Consider the following 19,116-nt stretch of genomic DNA (forward strand, 5'->3'; position numbering starts at 1 on the left):
TAGGTTGTCTTTTTGTTTTGTTGATGTTTCCTTTGCTGTGCAGAAGCTTTGTATTTTGATGTAGTCCCAATAGTTTGTTTGCTTTTGTTTCCTTTGCCTTAGGAGACATACCTAGAAAAATGTTGCTATAGCCAGTGTCGGAGAAATGATTGCCTATGTTCTCTTCTATGGTTTGTATCGTTTCAGGTCTCATGTTTATGTCTGTAATCCATTGTGAGTTTATTTTTGTGTATGGTGTAAGAACATGGTCCAGCTTCATTCTTTTTGCATATGGCTGTCCACTTTTCCCAATACCGTTTGTCAAAAATTAATTGATTGAACATATAATCGTGGGTTTGTTTCTGGGCTCCCTATTCTGTTCTGTTGATCTGTGTGTCTGTTTTTGTGCCAGTACCATCCTGTTTTGATTAATACAGTTTTGTAGTATATTTTGAAATCTGGGATTGTGATACCTCCATTTTTCTTCTTCTTTTTCAAGAATGCTTTGGCTGTTCGGGGTCAGTTGTGGTTCCATACCAATTTTAGGATTTTTATTCTAGTTCTGTGAAAAATACTGTTGGTATTTGATTGGGATTACATTAAATCTGTAGGTTGCTTTTGGTAGTAGGGACATGTTAATAGTATTTGTCCTCCGAATCCATGAGCATGGAATATCTTTCCATTTGTTTGTGTTGTCTTCAATTTCTTTGATCAGTGTTTTATAGTTTTCAGAGTACCGGTCTTTCACCTCCTTGGTTAACTTTATTCTTAGGTATTTTATAATTGGTGCAGTTATAAATGGGATTTTTTTCTTAATTTTTCTTTCTTAATTTCTACTTCATTATTAGTGTATAGAAATGCAACAGATTTCTGTATATTGATGTAATATCCTGTGACTTTACTGAATTCATTTATCAGTTCTAGTAGTTTTTTCGTGGAGTCTTTAGGGTTTTCTATATATAGTATCATGTCATCTGCAATAGTGAAAGTTTTACTTCTTCCTTTCCTATTTGGATGCCTTTTATTTCTTTTTTGTAGTCTGATTGCTGTGGCTAGCACTTCCAGTTCTATGTTGAATAAAGTGGCGAGAGTGGACATCCCTCTCATGTGCCTGACCTTAGGGTAAAAGCTGTCAGTTTTCCCCATTGAGTATGATGCTTGCTGTGGGTTTTTGATATATGACTTTTATTATGTTGAGGTATGTTTCCTCTAACGCTACTTTATTGAGGGTTTTTTTTTTTTATCATGAATGGATGTTGTACTTTGTCAAATGCTTTTTCTGCATCCATTGAAGTGATCCAGTGGTTTTTGTCTTTTCTCTTGTTGATACGATGTATCACACTGATTGATTTGCAAATTTTGAACCATCCTTGCATGGGAGGAATAAATCCCACTTGATAATGGTGAATTATTTTTTAATGTGTTGTTGGATTCGATTTGCTGATAATTCTGTTGAGAAATTTTGCATCTGTGTTCATCAGAGTTATTGGCCTGTAGTTTTCTTTTTTTGTATTGTCTATATCTGGTTTTGGTATCAGGGTAATGCTGGCCTCATAGAATGAATTTGGAGCTTTTTTTTGAAATAGTTTGACAAGAATAGGTATTAACTCTTCTTTAATGTTTGATAGAATTCATCTGTGAAGCCATCTGGTCCTGGATGTTTTGTTTGTTGGGAGTTTTTTGATTATTGATTCAATTTCATTGCTGGTAATCAATCTATTCAAATTTTCTATTTCTTGATTCAGTTTTGGGAGGCTATATGTTTCTAGGAATTTATGCATTTTTTTGGTTATCCAGTTTGTTGGTATATAATTTTTCATAATATTCTCTTATAATCCTTTGTATTTCTGTGGTGTTGGTTGTTATTTTTCTTCTTTCATTTTTGATTTTGTTTATTTGAGTCCTTTTTTTTTTTGATGAGTCTGGCTAAAGGTTTATCAATTTTTTTGATCTTTTCAAAGAACCAGCTCCTGGTTTCATTGATCTGTTTCACTGGTTTTTTAGTTTCTATTTTGTTTATTTCTTCTCTAATTTTTGTTATTCCCTTTCTTCTACTGGTTTGGGGTTTTGTTTGTTCTTCTTTTTCTAGCTCCTTTAGTTGTAAGGTTAGGTTGTATATTTGAGATTTTTCTTGCTTCTTGAGGTAGGCCTGTGTTTTCCTCTTCCACTTTTTTTTTTTAAATTTTTTTTTTTTTTTAATTTTTTTTTTCAACGTTTATTTATTTTTGGGACAGAGAGAGACAGAGCATGAACGGGGGAGGGGCAGAGAGAGAGGGAGACACAGAATCAGAAACAGGCTCCAGGCTCTGAGCAGTCAGCACAGAGCCCGACGCGGGGCTCGAACTCACGGACCGCGAGATCGTGACCTGGCTGAAGTCGGACGCTTAACCGACTGCGCCACCCAGGCGCCCCTTTAAATTTTTTAATGTTTATTTATTATTGAGAGAGAGAGACAGAGCGTGAGAAGGGGAGGGGCAGAGAGAGGGAGACACAGAATCTGAAGCAGGCTGCAGGCTCTGAGCTGTCAGCACAAAGCCCGACACGGGGCTCAAACCCACAAACGCGAGATCATGACCTGAGCAAAGTCGGAAGCTCAACCAACTGAGCCACTCAGGCGCCCCTCCTCTTCCACTTTTTTTTTTTTTTAATTTATTGTCAAATTGGTTTCCATACAACACCCAGTGCTCATCCCAACATTGAGGGTACCCTCCTCAATACCCATCACCCACCCTCCCCTCCTTCGCACCCCCCATCAGCCCTCAGTTTGTTCTCAGTTTTTAAGAGTCTGTTATGCTTTGGCTCTCTCCCACTCTAACCTCTTTTTTTTTTTTTTCCTTCCCCTCCCCCATGGGAGTTTCTCCTGTTACGTTTCTCAGGATCCACATAGCTCCTGTTCACTTTTAAGGAGCCTTGTGATTATGTAGGGTTTGCCGAGGTAGTTCAGAATCATCTCCCTATCTTAAGGTTAGTTGATTAGCAACTGATTGATTCCATCTATCACCTTAGTTCTTCTTTGCCACGTAAGCTACCACTCACAGGTTATAGGGATTAGGACGTGGACATCTTTGGGCGGCTATTGTTTTGCCTACCACACCTGGATAGTCTTAACAGTGGGAAGTACTAGCAGTTCTTGAGGCCACTGCCCTAGTCACTGCTTGCTCTAAAGAAAGACACTTGTGCAGGACATTCAGCTGTTTTTCCTTAATGTCTTGATGTATTATTAAAGCTTCTATTTCATTGTGGCTAAACTTGTTTCAGTCATTTTAAAAGTTGGAAAAAGTTGCATATGAAGCAGCATGACTTTCACCTTATGCCAATTATGAATGTACTTCCTTTCTTTAAAGAAACAGGTTATAGCAGACAAACTGTGTTTTGGCTTATTTCCTTTCCAGTGATGTGAATATAAAACATATATTTGTGTATTTGCTTATAAAAAATGGTACTATGCTAGATTTTTAAAATACAATTATATTTTGTGATGATTCAGGAAATTTCGGTAGCATAAGGAAAGAGCTCTAAGGGTTGCTATCTGTATGTAATGGTCAACTTGCTAAAAATAAAAAATGTATATAACCCATAACATTTTTCTTTTAATTTTAAAAGTTGCTTAATGTAGGATACTTGTAAAACATAGAAAAGCTCGAAGAAGTGTTTTGGTGTATTCAGTTACTTTTTTTTTCTGTAAAGTATAGACACTCCTGTATTTTTTCTAGAAAAATGAAATCATACTATAAATTACTATTGAAGCATATTTTTCTTCTTAAAACTCATTTCATCCTGTTTTTATTATTATAGATTTTTATTACACTAAAAAAATAGTATAATGAACCCTCCTATACTCATTACCCAATTTAAGCAATTATCAACATTTTGCCAATCTTACAACTCTTTTAAAACCAAATATTGGAGTTTTTGTGCTTTTCAGATATATGATCTCATTTTTTTCTAACAATAGCCCTGTGAAGTAGGGGTGAGTATCTTACTAGATTTATAGGTAACCTCTGAGATTATGTTGGTGGTGATAGACTTACAACCTGTGCTCTCTTGTGGTCCTATGGAGTGTACATATTTCATAACTAAGTCAGAAGTAAAGTTTGTTGCTAATCTGTTATCTGTCAAATATATTATAGAAACCACATCGTTCTGCAGGAAACCGCACAGCATGCCACCAGGTTCATAGCTTTGGCAAGTGTTGGAAATCCCGAAAAGAAAAAGGTAAAGATTTGAGTATTTGATGGTAGGTTAATATTCATTGTCTGCCTGATAAATGTTTTTCTTGCCAGTTTAGCATTCAGATCTTTCTTCTCCCCAATTGCAAGGTTCCAGCACTTTAGTGACTCCTTTCTAAAGATGTGATAATAAAAAGTCAGGTTTCCTTGGGTCCTTTGTAGGAGATTTTAGAGAAGCGTTTGGGAAAATAGGCCCGGTGGAACAAAGGCAAAATTTCAAATGAATGAAGTTCCTTTCTTCCCATATCCATGTAGTTGTCTTTGTAAGTATTCATGAGTTTGCCCTCAGATGGTACTCTTGCTTTGTTTCTTTTAGCAACTTCATTTAGCAGAAATAATAGAAGCCTTTATAGGATTTACCTAACCGCTTCTTGGCTTTGGAAAATCTTAGTGATACCTGGAATCTATCTTTGTACTGGAAAACAGTGCAGGTGAATGAAAGAGAATATACCAGAAAAGTATGTTATTTTTCTCACTTCCCTGTGAGCATTTCTGATTCTCTAGGGTCAAAAGCAGGATATTGTAGATTGAGACAGCTAAAATCAGAACAATCAGGCAAGGGAAGAATAGCCAGATAAATAATGTGAAGATTATTCTGTAACGTGTCATAAACCACATGCACAGAAAAGATAAGCAAGGACATATTTTTTTTCCCGTAGTTTCTTAAACTTTTAAGCCCAAAGTGTTCTTAGTAAGTTTAGATTTGTGATTTTTTTTTATTGTAGCACTCAGAGTATTTTCACTATTTTTATGATATTTTACTATTGCTTTATTCTCAGGGCCATGTTAGCCTCGGCCCTAAGCAATTCAAAGTCTTTGGCTATAGTCAAAAAGTAGGGACATTTTTAAATTTGGCAAGCATTATTAAATTAATCTCAAAATTTTGTTCCAGTTTATACCCTCACCAACAGTATACTCACGGAGTAGTGTCAAATTTTTATTAACACTTTTACCAATGTGATGGATGAAAGATGGTGTGTCATTGTTAATTAGTTGCATTTCCATGGGCAGTACTGAGGTTAAATATCTATTCCTGTCTCATCTAAAGATTTCAGTATCTGTGCCATTAGTGTGAGTGCCTAGATACCTGTATGAATATTTACTTCTTTGCTATTAGTCCCTAAGAAAACCCATCAGCATATGCAGCAGAAATTGTATAATATCAGAGGGAAATATTAAGGTGTCTAATTTAATTTTCATTAGGAAAAAACAATGGCAGTGCCACAATTCTGTTAACAAAAAGTACACAAAGATAAAGGAATCAGAGACAGAAGCAGGGTGTCTGCAAGGGTTATGGAATAAGTCCCACCTGAGCCTTGTAGTTTTGTGTAAAAGCTGATTTTTGTAAGGACTAGGGCTTTGATTTGTTTCTTCATCAGCCCTTGGTTAGCTTCTACAGAGATCACTAAATTAACATTTGATTTATTGTGTATTCTCTGAGTCATAAACAGGCCAGTTGCTGTTCTTTTACTTTTACTCAGTTTCTGAAGCTTCTGTGAATAAATTAGGTTGGTTACATTTGGATAAATGGTATTTTCCCTAATCTTATGTTTGTTTGTTTTTTCCTCCACAGTATCTTTATGCATTCAGTATTGTTCCCATGAAACTAATGGATGCAGCAGAACTGGTAAAACAGCCTCCTGATGTTACTGAAAACCCTTACAGAAAATCTGGGAAGGAAGCATCCATGGGAAAGCCAATTCCTGCCCCAGAGGTATGTTCTGATTGAGAGGTGGTATTTTCCGGGCAGGACTGCCTATTACATACGTGCTTTTCCTGGTTATAGTTTAGCTCATAAGACCAGTTTAATCCCTAGAATCTAAATCTTTTTTTTCCTTGGGAAATTATGATGGTGTTTAGAAAGGCTTAGTAGATTTCACGTAAGTGCAGTGTTTTTTATTGTAGCTTGGGGTTAACAGTTTCATATTTTACGTCCTTGTCTAAACTTGGCTTGGGTGTTAGCATTGCAAATGTTGAGTCTTTCTTTGTCAAAGTTGAGACTTTAACTTTTCAGGCAAGGATCCAACAGCTTGGAAGCAATGTAATTTGTGATTTTATAACAAGTGCTAGCGGGTAAATAGGACTCACTCTGAAGAAATTTCCTAATAGCAGACTTTTCTGAAATTAATTTTTCCCGCATTAAAGCAAGGAGTGTCAAGTTCCCTGACTAGTATGCATTGTCCACTTTCTTAGACCTTTTTCTTTTCTTTTCTTTTTTTTAAACATTTATTTACTTCTGAGAGACAGAGCGTGTAAGCAGGGGAGGGGCAGAGAGAGAGAAGGAGACACAGAATCCGAAGCAGACTCCAGGCTGTGAGCTGTCAGCAGAGTCTGACATGGGGCTCGAACCCTTGAAATGTGAGATCATGACCTGACCTGAAGCCAGATGCTCAACCGACTGAGCCACCCAGGCGTTGCAGACCTTTTTCTTTTTGAACAACCTCATCTTCTTTTTTTAAATTTTTATTTAATTTGTTTTTTTAAATTTACATCCAAGTTAGTTAGCATATAGTGCAACAATAATTCCGATTCCTTAATGCCCCTTACCCATTTAGCCCATCCCCCTCCCACAACCCCTCCAGTAACCCTCTGTTTGTTCTCCATATTTATGAGTCTCTTCTGTTTTTGTCCCCCTTCCTGGTTTTATATTATTTTTGCTTCCCTTCCCTTATGTTCATCTGTTTTGTATCTTAAAGTCCTCATATGAGTGAAATCATATATTTGTCTTTCTCTGACTGACTAATTTCACTTAGCATAATACTCTCTAGTTCCTTCCACGTAGTTGCAAATGGCAAGATTTCATTCTTTTTGATTGCCGAGTAATATTCTATTGTGTATTCTATTATCTATTCATCCATTGATGGACATTTTGGCTCTTTCCATACTTTGGCTGTTGTTGATAGTGCTGCTATAAACATTGGGGTGCATTTGCCCCTTCAAACTAGCACACCTGTATCCCTTGAATAAATACCTAGTAGGATAATTGCTGGGTCGTAGGGTAGTTCTATTTTTAATTTCTTTTGAGGAACCTCCATTTGTTTTCCAGAGTGACTGCACCAGTTTGCACTCTCACCAGCAGTGCAAAAGAGATCTCTTTCTCTGCATCCTCACCAACATCTCTTGTTGCCTGAGTTGTTAATGTTAGCCATTCTGACAGGTGTAAGGGGTTATCTCATGGTGGTTTTGATTTGTGTTTCCCTGATGATGAGTGATGTTGAGCATTTTTTCATGTGTCAGTTGGCTACCTGGATGTCTTCTTTGGAGAAGTGTCTAGTCATGTCTTTTGCCCATTTCTTCACTATATTATTTGTTTTTTGTGTGTTGAGTTTGAGAAGTTTTATAGATTTTGGATACTGACTCTTTATCTGATATGTTGTTTGCAAATATCTTCTCCCATTCCGTTGGTTGCCTTTTAGTTTTGCTGATTGTTTCCTTTGCTGTGCAGAAGCTTTTTATTTTGATGAGGTCCCAATAGCTCATATCTGCTTTTGTTTCCATTGCCACCAGAGATGTGTTGAGTAAGAAGTTGCTGCGGCCAAGGTCAAAGAGGTTTTTGCCTGCTTTCTCCTCGAGGATTTTGATGGCTTCCTGTCTTACATTTAAGTCTTTCATCTACTTTGAGTTTATTTTTGTGTATAGTGTAAGAAAGGGGTCGAGGTTCATTTTTCTGCATGTTGCTGTCCAGTTTTCCCAGCACCACTTGCTGAAGAGATAGTCTTTATTCCATTGGATATTCTTTCCTGCTTTGTCAAAATTAGTTGGCTGTACGTTTGTGGGTCCATTTCTGGATTCTCTATTCTGTTCCGTTGATCTGAGTATCTGTTGTTTTGCCAGTATCATACTGTCTTAATGATTACAGCTTTGTAATACAGCTTGAAGTCCGGGATTGCGATGCCTCCTGGTTTGGTTTTCTTTTTCAAGATTGCTTTGGCTATTCGGGATCTTTTCTGGTTCCATACAAATTTTAGGGTTGTTTGTTCTAGCTCTGTGAAGAATGCTGGTGTTATTTTGATAGGGATTGCTTTGAATATGTAGATTGCTTTGGGTAGTATTGACCTTTGAACAATATTTGTTCTTCCTATCCAGGAGCATGGAATCTTTTTCCATTTTTTTGTGTCTTCAACTTCTTTCATAAGCTTTCTATAGTTTTCAGTGTGTAGATTTTTCACCTCTTTGACAGCCTCCTCATCTTTTTAATTAAAGCTCAGTTTGACTTGATTGACCTGTGAGATTGTAGGGCTACACCAACGCGCTACTAAGAGAGAGGAAAAGGCATTTGGAGGGCTTTGTATTGCTTTGTTTTAGGCAAGAATTGCTCTATAACTTACATTTTAACTTGCTTTTACAAAAAGATGGATTTGGTTCTATTTTGGGTATGTGTTGAGAAGTATGACTGAGAGTCCAGGCATCAGGATTAGGAAGATATTTTTCTTATCTAGAGTAGGTAGAAAGGGCCAGGAGGCAAGATAGATATGACATGGCAAGAATGTTCCCTTGTATATGAATGGTTGACTCCTTGTCTAAAGATTAGTTTAATAACATTTACTCTTCTGCCTTTGGCCATTTCAGGAAGAATCAGCCTGTCAGTTTTTCTTTGATTTAAATGAAAAACAGGGAAGGAAGCGTTCATCTACAGGCAGAGATAGCAAGTCTTCTCCTCACCCAAAGCAACCTCGCAAACCTCGTAAGTATCTTGGTTCCTGAAGTCTCCTGTGTGAGCAGTGACTTATTTCAGATCTTGTGTGGGACATGGCATTGCTAAGAGAGCTTCTTCTGGCAGAGGAAAACTGTACAATGGGTCATTAAGACCAAAAATAAAATACTACTAAGATGGCCTGATTTTGAGAATGTCTGAGCTGTTCTTGAAAGAACTATGGGGAAAGTTCCTTCCCTTCCCTGGATGTCTATAAAACATACGAGGTAAAGAGCCTACAAAACCCACGAGGTTCATAAAATAATAGAATAATCAAACTGGCAAAAAAGGAATTTAAGGTTATTTCATTGATACCCTCTTTCTCCACTCCTTGTTTCAAAGTTGAAGAAGCTGACCTTGTTGGAGTAGACTTATTACCCAGAGTCATGTGGCGAGCCAGTGGCATAGTTGGGGCTAGAATTGGGACTCCTGACATCCAGTTTAGTGGTCTGTCATTGCAGCCTGTTGCCAGTTAAATGCTACTTTGGTCAGTATGTGGTCATCCACTTGTGGTTATCCACCTGTGAATTGATTGCAAATTCAGAGCTTTTCTAATACAGGTTAGTTTCATTGATAAAAGTGCTGGGATCGCGGGGGTCACAGTAGAAGCACAGCAGGACCAGCTCTTTACGGCAGTGCTGTATATGAATCTTTGCAAGGTGTAAAGATCAGACAAGGCTGAGTTCTACAGGGTGATTAAATGTTGGAGTGCTTGCACCATAGTAACATGTGCTTTCTTCCATATGAAGCTCAGCCTCCAGGACCTTGCTGGTTTTGCCTTGCCAGCCCTGAAGTGGAAAAGCACTTGGTGGTCAACATTGGCACACATGTGAGTTACTTCCTCGGACCTTTTACAGAGAAGGACATCCTTATTTGTTTGTTTTTTATTAACTTAATAAAGTTAAAATTTATATATCATAAAATTTACCCACCTTAATAATTCACCAATTTTTAGTAAGCTTACCAAGTTGTGCAACCATCATATAACACAGTTTTAGAATATGTCCTTCACTCATGCCCGTTTACAGTTAATCCCCATTCCCATCCTCAGCCCCAGGCAGCCACTAATCTACTTTCTGTCTCCATAGGTTTGCCTTTTCTGGACACTTCATATAAATGGAATCATACAATATGTGGTCTTTGTGTCTGGCTCTTTATGTTCAGCAGATATTCTTGAGGCTTATCCATGTTGTAGCATGTATCAGTACTTCATTCCTTTTTATTGTCAAATAGTATTCCATTCTATATATTTATCAGTTGATGGGCTTGGGGTTGTTTCCACTCTATAGCTATTAGGAATAATGCTATGAACATTCGCATGCGTATCTTTGGACGTATATTTTCATTTCTTTTGGATAGATAACTAGGAATGGAATTGCTGGTAAATTTATGTTTAATTTTTTATGAAACTGCTGAACTATTTTGCAAAATGGCTGTAACATCTTATATCCCCACCAGCGGTGTATGTGTATGTATGTATGAGGGTTCCTGTTTTTCCACATTTCCAATATTAGTTATTGTATGTGTTTTTGATTATAGTAATTCTCCTGTGGTTTTGTAGTGCCAGTTTCACAAGATTGCCCCCTCCCTACCTCCCTCTCTGACAAATAGGTGTATCTCCTAGGGCGATGGTTTCATATACTTCTTGACCTTCTTACTGATTCATACTAAATAATTACATAAAAGACTAGTGATAAATTCTCAGTTTTGCCTTGTAATAGAGGATATAGCTTCCTAAGAGAAGAATACCCATATCCACATTCTTAGTGTGGGTAACTGGGAACCCAAGATAATAATTACAGGGTTGCTTGGTAAGCACTGAATCAAATAACTGGATGATCTTGAGGATGATTTTATTCAGGCTGTGGAAACTCTGATGAATTATGTGTGTCTTACTGTAAAGTGGTCCTATTTGAGACTTCCCCAGATACTTTTCCTTGGGCAGGACTTGTTTAGATGTTGAATAATACTGGTCTTTGACCCATTTTCCTGGGATCTGTGTAGACCCTTATCGTTCTTCATTCACTTAGAATGAAGAAAGCTTAGTTCTTAGGTTTACAGTTACACCCTAGTTACCTGAAACAGGAATTGGCTGTTTCTTGTGGCCTATGATGGCAATATTTACAGAACATTTCTTAGTGTGTAGTGCTTCTGCAAAATAGAGACTTTCATCTCTTTTTCATTGATTTATTCTTATTTTGGTTTCTGAGGGTGACCATTTCCTCAACTTATCCTATCTCAGGGCCCTTTATCGTGGCCTCCTACAGACTGACCAGAGTCTCGATTTCATCATTCTTTACTTCTTTAGTCACATCTCTGTCTGCCTTTATAGTTTCAGACTGAAGAGTCCCAGTCTTCTACGTTTAAATTTTTGTCTCGATTATCGGCACACTCCCCTGTCTCTAGGGGGAGCCCTAATGGGGTCAAGGCCTGTGACCTAATTGAGTCATGGAGTCTGTGGATGAACTCTTCAGTGGGAAGAAAAGCAAACTTGAAAAGTTTTTGGTTTTACAGGAACGCCCTTTATGGATTATCTCTCTTGGCCCTTGTTTTCCTCTTTGGATTAGTTCATGCCATTCTTCTCGCCCATACAACTTGTAAGGTAGGCAGGCTTTGGACTGCCTTCTGTTTGGGAAGCTTCAATAGTTCAAAATGGCACACAGGGGAAGAGAGATTTGGAATAGGTGACTTAGCTCAGGGCTGCTGTAGGCCTCAGGGAAAATTGATCTTTCCTTTCCATTCACCTTTTAATTGCCCAGGGTTATCTAGCCTAGGGTATGTGCATAGGGGATGATCAAGGAAACCTTTTTCCTTTTCATCTAGGCCTGAAGCTGGAGAGGCAAAAAATATCTCAGGTCTTATTTGTGGCCCAGCCCAGCACCCCAAGTAGGAGGCCATATGAAAATTTTAGCCTAGAGCCTGCCCAGTATTCAAGTCTGCACTTCATTGCTCTTACATTGCTCTTTGTCTAGTAGAAACTTCTTGGGAACCTCTGGGACCTTTGGGTATCTGGCAGAGGATTTAGAATCTCCTCCCTGCAACCATTCCTCTTGATCTCCTCTCACTACATTTTTGTCTTGGCTTTCTCTGTCTTTGCTGTGCCTTCCTCAAGGGATATACATGGAACTGTGCTAATGGCCCATGACCACAAACTAGTAAAATGAGGGAAGCACTGCTAAGAGTCCAAAATAATTGATGTATTTTACTTATGGGAGAAACATTTATCCAGGTCTTATTTACACATTTTTAGAGATAATTCAAGTACAGAACAAAAGGAGAGAAATTGAGAGGAGGAGGAGATTGGACAAATATGAAATTGTTCACAAGAACTGGGAGGTACCGCATTGGGGCGAGGGGTGCTTTTTAGTCTGGACTAGAAACCTGGTTGTTACAATATGAAAACTGATGTTTATGGTAGTGACCCTTTGACATAAAGAAAAGGCTTGAAGACTCAGGCTTCAAGAGTAACCTTTTAAAGCATACAATCAAAAATAGTTGTAAAAATGAAGAAAATGAGCACTTAATGAAGTTTCAATGAATCTTAGTCATCTGGAAGATTAAGTTTGTAGATGTGCTTGGTCCTCTATGCCAAGTAAATCAAGGATGATCATGCTTTAGTTTGTTTCTGATACCTCTTCTGCCCTTCTATTAGATTTTCTCAGTGTTAATAATAAATTACTCCTTCCTTCAGTCTTAACTTTGAACTCACAGCACTAAAAGGAAATGTCAGATTGCTTTTTCTAAAGCTCTAGTACATTCACCTGCATTGATATTCACTGGCCATTTCTCTACTCATAATGTTTTTCTTTCAGAGAGTGTCTAAGTGTGGAGAAGTCTTGCATGTTTGGTTTTGACAGAGATAGTTTTAGTTGCTGTTTAGCTGCTGACATCCACTGTTGGGAACCATGGTTTTCTACCTCTTTGGATATGTCCGAGTTTGAGGTTTCTGCTTCTTCCTTCCACCCCATTAGGTTATATGTTTGCTTTAATTTTGTAGAGGTTAGGCAGCAGCTTAAGGCTATAGGGACACTGGATGCTAATCATGACATCTTAGCCTTTTTTGTGAGCCCAGAGGGTGTATTTAGGAGTGGGGTGTGGGATTCGATGTTAGCATAGGGAAAGTGGTCATTTTGAAATGAAGTGGTGTCTTTCTGTGGTTGAAGTCCATAATAACTGAAAAATTGTTTTCCAGTTTGGAGCCTGGGAAGCCGATTATTTGTTGTTCTGGTCTCCTTAAGTTTTGGGGGTTTTGAAGCCAAAAGCCCATTTGTGTGCCATTCATTTGCTCCCAGTTCATTTGATAGCTGGATAGAGATTTGTTACATCTAATCTTCTTCGTCACCAGGTTCTTGTTATAACTTCTAAAAGCAGGTTTTTATTGTCAGAGAGTTTCTGTTAATAGCCTCTCAACACTTTTTCTACACCCTCATGCTCACTCTTTGTACAGGCTTTTCTCCCTGAAGAATCATACCTGTGGCATTGGTATCTTGATTCTGTGTGCTTTCTCTTTAGTGCTACCTTGCCCTGGCCAAAGGAGGCTTATCTGATGACCACGTCCTCATCCTACCCATTGGGCACTACCAGTCAGTGGTGGAGCTTTCAGCTGAGGTGGTGGAAGAGGTGGAGAAGTACAAGGTGACACTGAGGCGGTTCTTTAAGAGTCGAGGGAAACGGTGTGTTCTGTTTGAGAGAAATTATAAGAGCCATCACCTCCAGCTACAGGTAGGTGGTCTCCACCCAGGGACTTGGAAGGACCCTATGAGGACGTGGATGTTGACAAATATTTAAATGACATCTATTATTTATTATTGAATATTTAAATACAGGATTCCAATCTGAAATGAAATACTTAAAGTTTTAATATTTAAATGTTTAATATTGAAAATACCTACTACAAATTTTCATATTAATATTTGAATAGTGTTCATTTAAAAGGTTAAAGAGTCTCTGGTAATAAATCCAGAGATTCCACAGGGAAGTGCATGGTCCGTATGAGTGGGCCAACACAGTTAGTAAGTGCTTTGTTTAGAAAAGGAAGGGATAGTTGAGGAAGACTTCAAGAAACATTTGGGCCTTGTTAGGTAGAGTTGGAACAGAGTAGGTATTTGTGTGAGGCCCAGCATAAGTGAAGTCTTAAAGGTGAGAAATAGTCCCAGAGCTTTGATGGGGCTATCAGCTCAGAAATTTGGAGACTGTTTATGGATAATTCGTTTGTGGTTGTGGTGGTTTTCTTTCTGGCACATTTGTTAAATTTTCAAATGGGCCTGACGCTGCCACATATATTATATAGGAGCTGGCAAGGGCTTGATGACAGAGAGATCTCTCTCTAGCCTTTCCTGCATCAGGGATTGGCTCCCACATGTGGCAAGCTATCTCATAAGTTTAAGTCCTTACAGACAGGCTGACACAAGCCTGGCTGGCTTGAGGAAAATCTCTGCTGAGGGGTATTTGTCCACCCCTGTGATGGATTTGCTACTTCTCGGGGACTGTGCAGGAGGCACTTCTTCTCTGGGACCTGTACAAAGAGTTTCTCCTATCTACCCGCCTCACCCCCCCACCTCAGGTCATTCCTGTGCCACTCAGCCGCTGCACTACTGATGACATTAAAGATGCCTTCGTTACCCAGGCAGAGCAACAACAGATAGAACTGTTGGAAATCCCAGAACACTCTGACATCAAGCAGGTAAAACAGGAGGGGAAGGACGTTCCAGGAGTAGTAAAAATGTGGTTTCTGATATGTCGAGCCTGAGGTACTATCAAGGCATTCCACAAATGTTCAATAGGCAGGTAGACAGTTTGGACCTAGGGCATGGGATGCTGATTAGACTGGTGATGAGGATGGCATTAAAGCAATGCCTTAGTCATTCCTGGGAAGAGCAAAAAATTAGATCTTTCCTAAGGCAGGAACTTCGAAGTTCCACTGGGAGGATCTTTGTAATATCTTTGCAAAACTCTGTTCCACTAAGTACCTTGGGGTCTGTACTGTTCACATCCTTTTTCTTGGACTTCTGGACTGAATTTGTTGCCAAATTAAAGCTTAAAAGAGATGAGCTAGGTTTCACATTTTTAAAGTACTATGATATGTACTCATACAACTCTGTTCACTCTAGATTGCACAGCCAGGAGCAGCATATTTTTATGTTGAACTTGACACAGGAGAGAAGCTTTTCCATAGAATTAAAAAGAATTTTCCTTTGCAGTTTGGAAGGTTTGTATACTTTTCCTTATTTTAAATGTATTTTCCCGAGATCTATTATGAACAGATTAGTGGGATGCATAGACAGTTGAATAAAAAGCCAAATAGGAAACAATCCTTGCCCCAAGGAACCTTGTCTTAGGGCAAGTCACATATTTGCTTACGTGGCAGTAATGTAGTGCAGAATGTGAAAAGTACCGTAACAAAGTTCTGAGGAACAGTGAACTTTAGAAATTCAGAAAAGGGAGAGTTATTTCTATTTTGTGAAAGGCTTTAAGAAAAGGTTGACACTGAGCCTGAGAGATTTAGAGGGCAAATGTCGGGGTGTGGGCCTTCTAGCCCAAAGGACTGAAGTGCTACCATTAATTGAGCATATGTACTATGCCAAGAGCTTTACACGCATTTCCTCATTTAATCTTCCCAATTCTGTAAGATAGGTACTGTCATCCCACTTTACCAAAATGGAAAATGAGGCTCTAGAGCTGTATCCGTAGAATTTGCCATGATGGAAATGCTTTATATCTGTACTGTCCTATACAGTAATCACTAGCCACATGTGGCTACTGAGGAACTAAATTTTTAACTTGATTTTAATTAGGATTAAAATTTAAATTGCTATATCTGGCTAGTGATTCCTGTAAGTGGACAATATGGCTCTAGAGGGATTAGGTAGCTTGCCCCTGAGCACATATGGTAGGTTCGAACCCAGGTACGTTGATCTCCTAAACATGAGATTTTAACCTCCTTATTCTGTAGTGTCCTAAGGCCTAGATGAGGCTTCATTTATGTTCCTCATATCAGACAGAACATGACTATGAAACCATGTAGGGAGTGGCATCACCTAGGCTGACAAAAGACAGGAAGTTGCTGGCTAGAAAGAATAGAGTATGGAGAGCAAAAAATGTGAAGATAGAGTATGGAGAAGCAAAAAGATGTGCAGAACAGGCTATGTGATGCTATTGTCTGATGTGTAGTTGTTTCCTTCCCTAGTTCAAACTGAGCTTTAGGGTGCCTGCGTGGCTCAGTTGGTTAAATGTCTGACTGTTGATTTGGGCCCAAGACATGATCTCATGGTCATGAGATCGAGCCCTGTGTAGGGTTCTTTGCTGGGTGCGGAACCTGCTTGAGGCTCTCTCCCTCTGCTCCTCCACCACTCTCTCTCTCTTAAAAAAAAAAAAAAGAATTGAGCTTTGAGTCAACTTTGAACCCTTCTTGGACTAACTTGGGAAGCCTCCAAGAGACTGCTACCATTGGGTAAGTCCAGGAAATACAGTTATCTACATTTTCAAAAAGATACTGATAAGTGAGAGTAGGTATGATTAGGGACTTCAAACATCTGACATTATCTTTTGTTGTTGCCTTAGCAACAGATGCAGATGTGGACACTGATGCCATAGGCACATAATTGCAGATACACACTGGCACGTAAGCCCGCAAGAGAGATTCTCTGAATGATTTTGTGCTCATGTTAGTTTGTTGTATTTTCAACATTGACTATTTTTCAAAATACCAGTATACAGTTATATAGCATTTTATAGTTAACAAAGTACTTGAAAAGACATTTTTCTCCCCGCTGTATAAGAGAGGTGGTTCTGTCTTCATTTTATAGGTGAAAAGTAGGCTCAAGCTTGCCTAGGGACCTAGAACTTGAGCACAGATCCTGTAACTTTTAGAAAACTCGTGATTTATTTTGGCTCTCCTGAGCCAAAGGTGGACACTTGACTAAGCCACTCAGATGCCCCTAAAGATTTTATTTGTTGGGCGGGGGGGGGGAGGCACCTGGGTGACTCAGTTGATTAAGCATCCGATTCTTGATTTCAGCGCAGGTCATGATCTCATGGTTCATGAGTTCGAGCCCTCTGTCAGGCTCTCTGCTATCGGCACAGAGGCCGCTTTGGATCCTGTCTCCCTCTCTCTCTGCCTCTTCCCCACTCACACTCTCTCTCCCTCTCAAAAATAAATAAACAATTTAAAAAATCATATCTACCGAATTACGTTTTTAAAAAACAGATTTTATTATTTTAAGTAATCTCTACATCCAGTGTGGGGCTCAAACTCACAACCTTGAGACCAAGTATCATACACTCTACCGACTGAACTAGACTAGCCAGGTGCCCCAAATAGAGTTATTTCTAATATATCAAAATGAGTAAAAATAAATAAAAATGTAGAGCAGTGACAATTAGAAGGTAGCCTGTATGTGAGTGTATGTGTTAGTATGTAGTTATTCCTTAGCCTTGAGAGCCAAGATAAGTTGTTGTTGACATTGAGCCTGTGCTGTTGTGCCTATGTATGCCTGAGTCCTCTAGGAGAGGCAGAAAGTCAGTGAGGTAGGATACTAGGCCTGATCTGCACCATGCCCTCAGCAAACTCATGTTCTAATTGGGATGACAAAACTAGAGTTTAAGACAAGATATATTCATAACTTGTTTGGTGCCTGGATTGTGTTATCTCCATACCTCACAAAACTCTATTGTGCATTTCATAGGTGAGGAAATCAAGACTCAGCAATGAAGTAATCCATTCAAGTCAGAGACAGCAAGTGGTTGAGCTAGGAACGGAAGTAAGCCTCTGATGTTTCTGACACCAGGGCCTGTCTTCTTTGTACTGTGTCAGTATTGCTACTCTAAGTACGAATAATGTAGTTCCAAATTGTTGAAGAGAGAGAGAAATAAATAGGGTCTGAAGGTTTAGGAAGGAGGTAGGACCTGAGCTGGTCACTTAAAATGAGTATTATTTTGATAGAATAGCAGGGATGGCGCTCAGGGCAAGAGAAAATGGTCTGAACAAAGAAGAATTTGCATACCTTCTTTGGGTAATGCTGAGGAGCTCTCTAGCTGGAGAGAAATAGAGAGAGGAGGGCTTCTGGCTAATACTGTCCATTTTTACTTATTTCTGCAGGGAGGTACTGGCCAGCGAAGCCATCCTTAATATTCCTGACAAGTCTGACTGGAGGCAATGTCAGGTCAGCAAGGAAGAGGAGGAGATGCTGGCTCGCCGCTTCCGGAAAGATTTTGAGCCTTTTGACTTTACTCTGGATGACTAAGCAAAGGGAAAAGGCACTTTATGAACTTGACAGGAAGTAGTAGTAGCCTGTTTTTAAAAGAACTTACAGTCTCCCATGGGGACTGTTTCTCTGCCTCTCTTTTGTGCATTCCCATGGAACCTACCTGCAGCAAGAGGCCTAAGATTGAATATTTTTTTGAAAATATTTCTAGGATGAAAATCCTGTGTTAAAATAAGCATGTCTGTCTTCCTGCTCCAAGTACAGCTTGTGTTAATCAGCATTTTCAAAACCATTTAAACTATCAAATAAAATCCAAATGCTTTTCCATGATGGGAATCATCTTATGTTCATATTACCTATACCACTGAGATGAAGGGGTGTGTGTGTGTGTGTGTGTGTGTGTGTGTGTGTAATATGGTCTGGGGCTTTAGGCCAGCTGTTATCCCGGGATCTAACAGGTGGCTTCTCCCTGAACAGTCAAGGGTGAAGAAGGACCCAAAGCCTTTGCCATTTTTGTCTTAAAACATTCATCTTATTGATATAAAAGAGCTCTTTCAGCCCTTTAGCAAATACTGAACTCCTATGTGCCAGGCATTTTTCTAGGCTCCAGGAGTATGGTCATGTCCCAACATGGTCCCTGTTATCCCAGAGTTTACAGTCTAATTGGGAAAAGAAGGGACAGATTTTACGAAAAGAAGTTCTGCTTCTTTGGATGTGTTGAGTCGTAGTATGTTGTCAGGCAGATCTAAATGCATGGAGACCTGGGTTGGTGATAGTGCTTGGGGATCATCAGGGTATAGGCTGTAGCTGAAATGATGACAATGATGAAAATAAGGGTGAATACAGTCCTAAGATGAAGACGACTCCTAAAACATATCCATGTTTAAGGGGTCCTTGGAAATAGAGTGATCCACAAGTACATGGAGAAGAGAGAGGAAAGATCACAGGGGAATGCTATATCTTGGAAGCCAAAAGAAAGATAATTGTTCCTTTATATTGGGACATTTATGGC

At 39.0% G+C, this 19,116-nt stretch overlaps 1 protein-coding gene and 1 non-coding gene across 4 annotated transcripts in view; both read left to right on the forward strand.

Moving 5' to 3' along the window:
- The window catches only part of CWF19L1 (CWF19 like cell cycle control factor 1), a 33,740-nt gene extending 15,306 nt beyond the window's left edge, over positions 1-18,434 (forward strand). For all 3 annotated transcript variants that reach the window (XM_030334818.1, XM_032595185.1, XM_030334819.1), the window contains 8 exons: positions 4,110-4,194; positions 5,782-5,922; positions 8,778-8,892; positions 9,651-9,730; positions 13,414-13,623; positions 14,465-14,584; positions 15,012-15,109; positions 17,999-18,434. In XM_030334818.1, the coding sequence (XP_030190678.1) occupies positions 4,110-4,194; positions 5,782-5,922; positions 8,778-8,892; positions 9,651-9,730; positions 13,414-13,623; positions 14,465-14,584; positions 15,012-15,109; positions 17,999-18,143 (994 nt within the window). In that variant the 3' untranslated portion in view covers positions 18,144-18,434. The remainder of the gene's footprint in view (positions 1-4,109; positions 4,195-5,781; positions 5,923-8,777; positions 8,893-9,650; positions 9,731-13,413; positions 13,624-14,464; positions 14,585-15,011; positions 15,110-17,998) is intronic.
- Positions 14,117-14,264, forward strand: LOC115527859. The gene has a single exon (XR_003973086.1). It is a non-coding gene; the product is annotated as a small nucleolar RNA SNORA12 (small nucleolar RNA).
- Positions 18,435-19,116: the final 682 nt, after the last annotated feature.

Source organism: Lynx canadensis, chromosome D2 (assembly GCF_007474595.2).
Source record: "Lynx canadensis isolate LIC74 chromosome D2, mLynCan4.pri.v2, whole genome shotgun sequence".
Classification (NCBI taxonomy): domain Eukaryota; kingdom Metazoa; phylum Chordata; class Mammalia; order Carnivora; family Felidae; genus Lynx; species Lynx canadensis.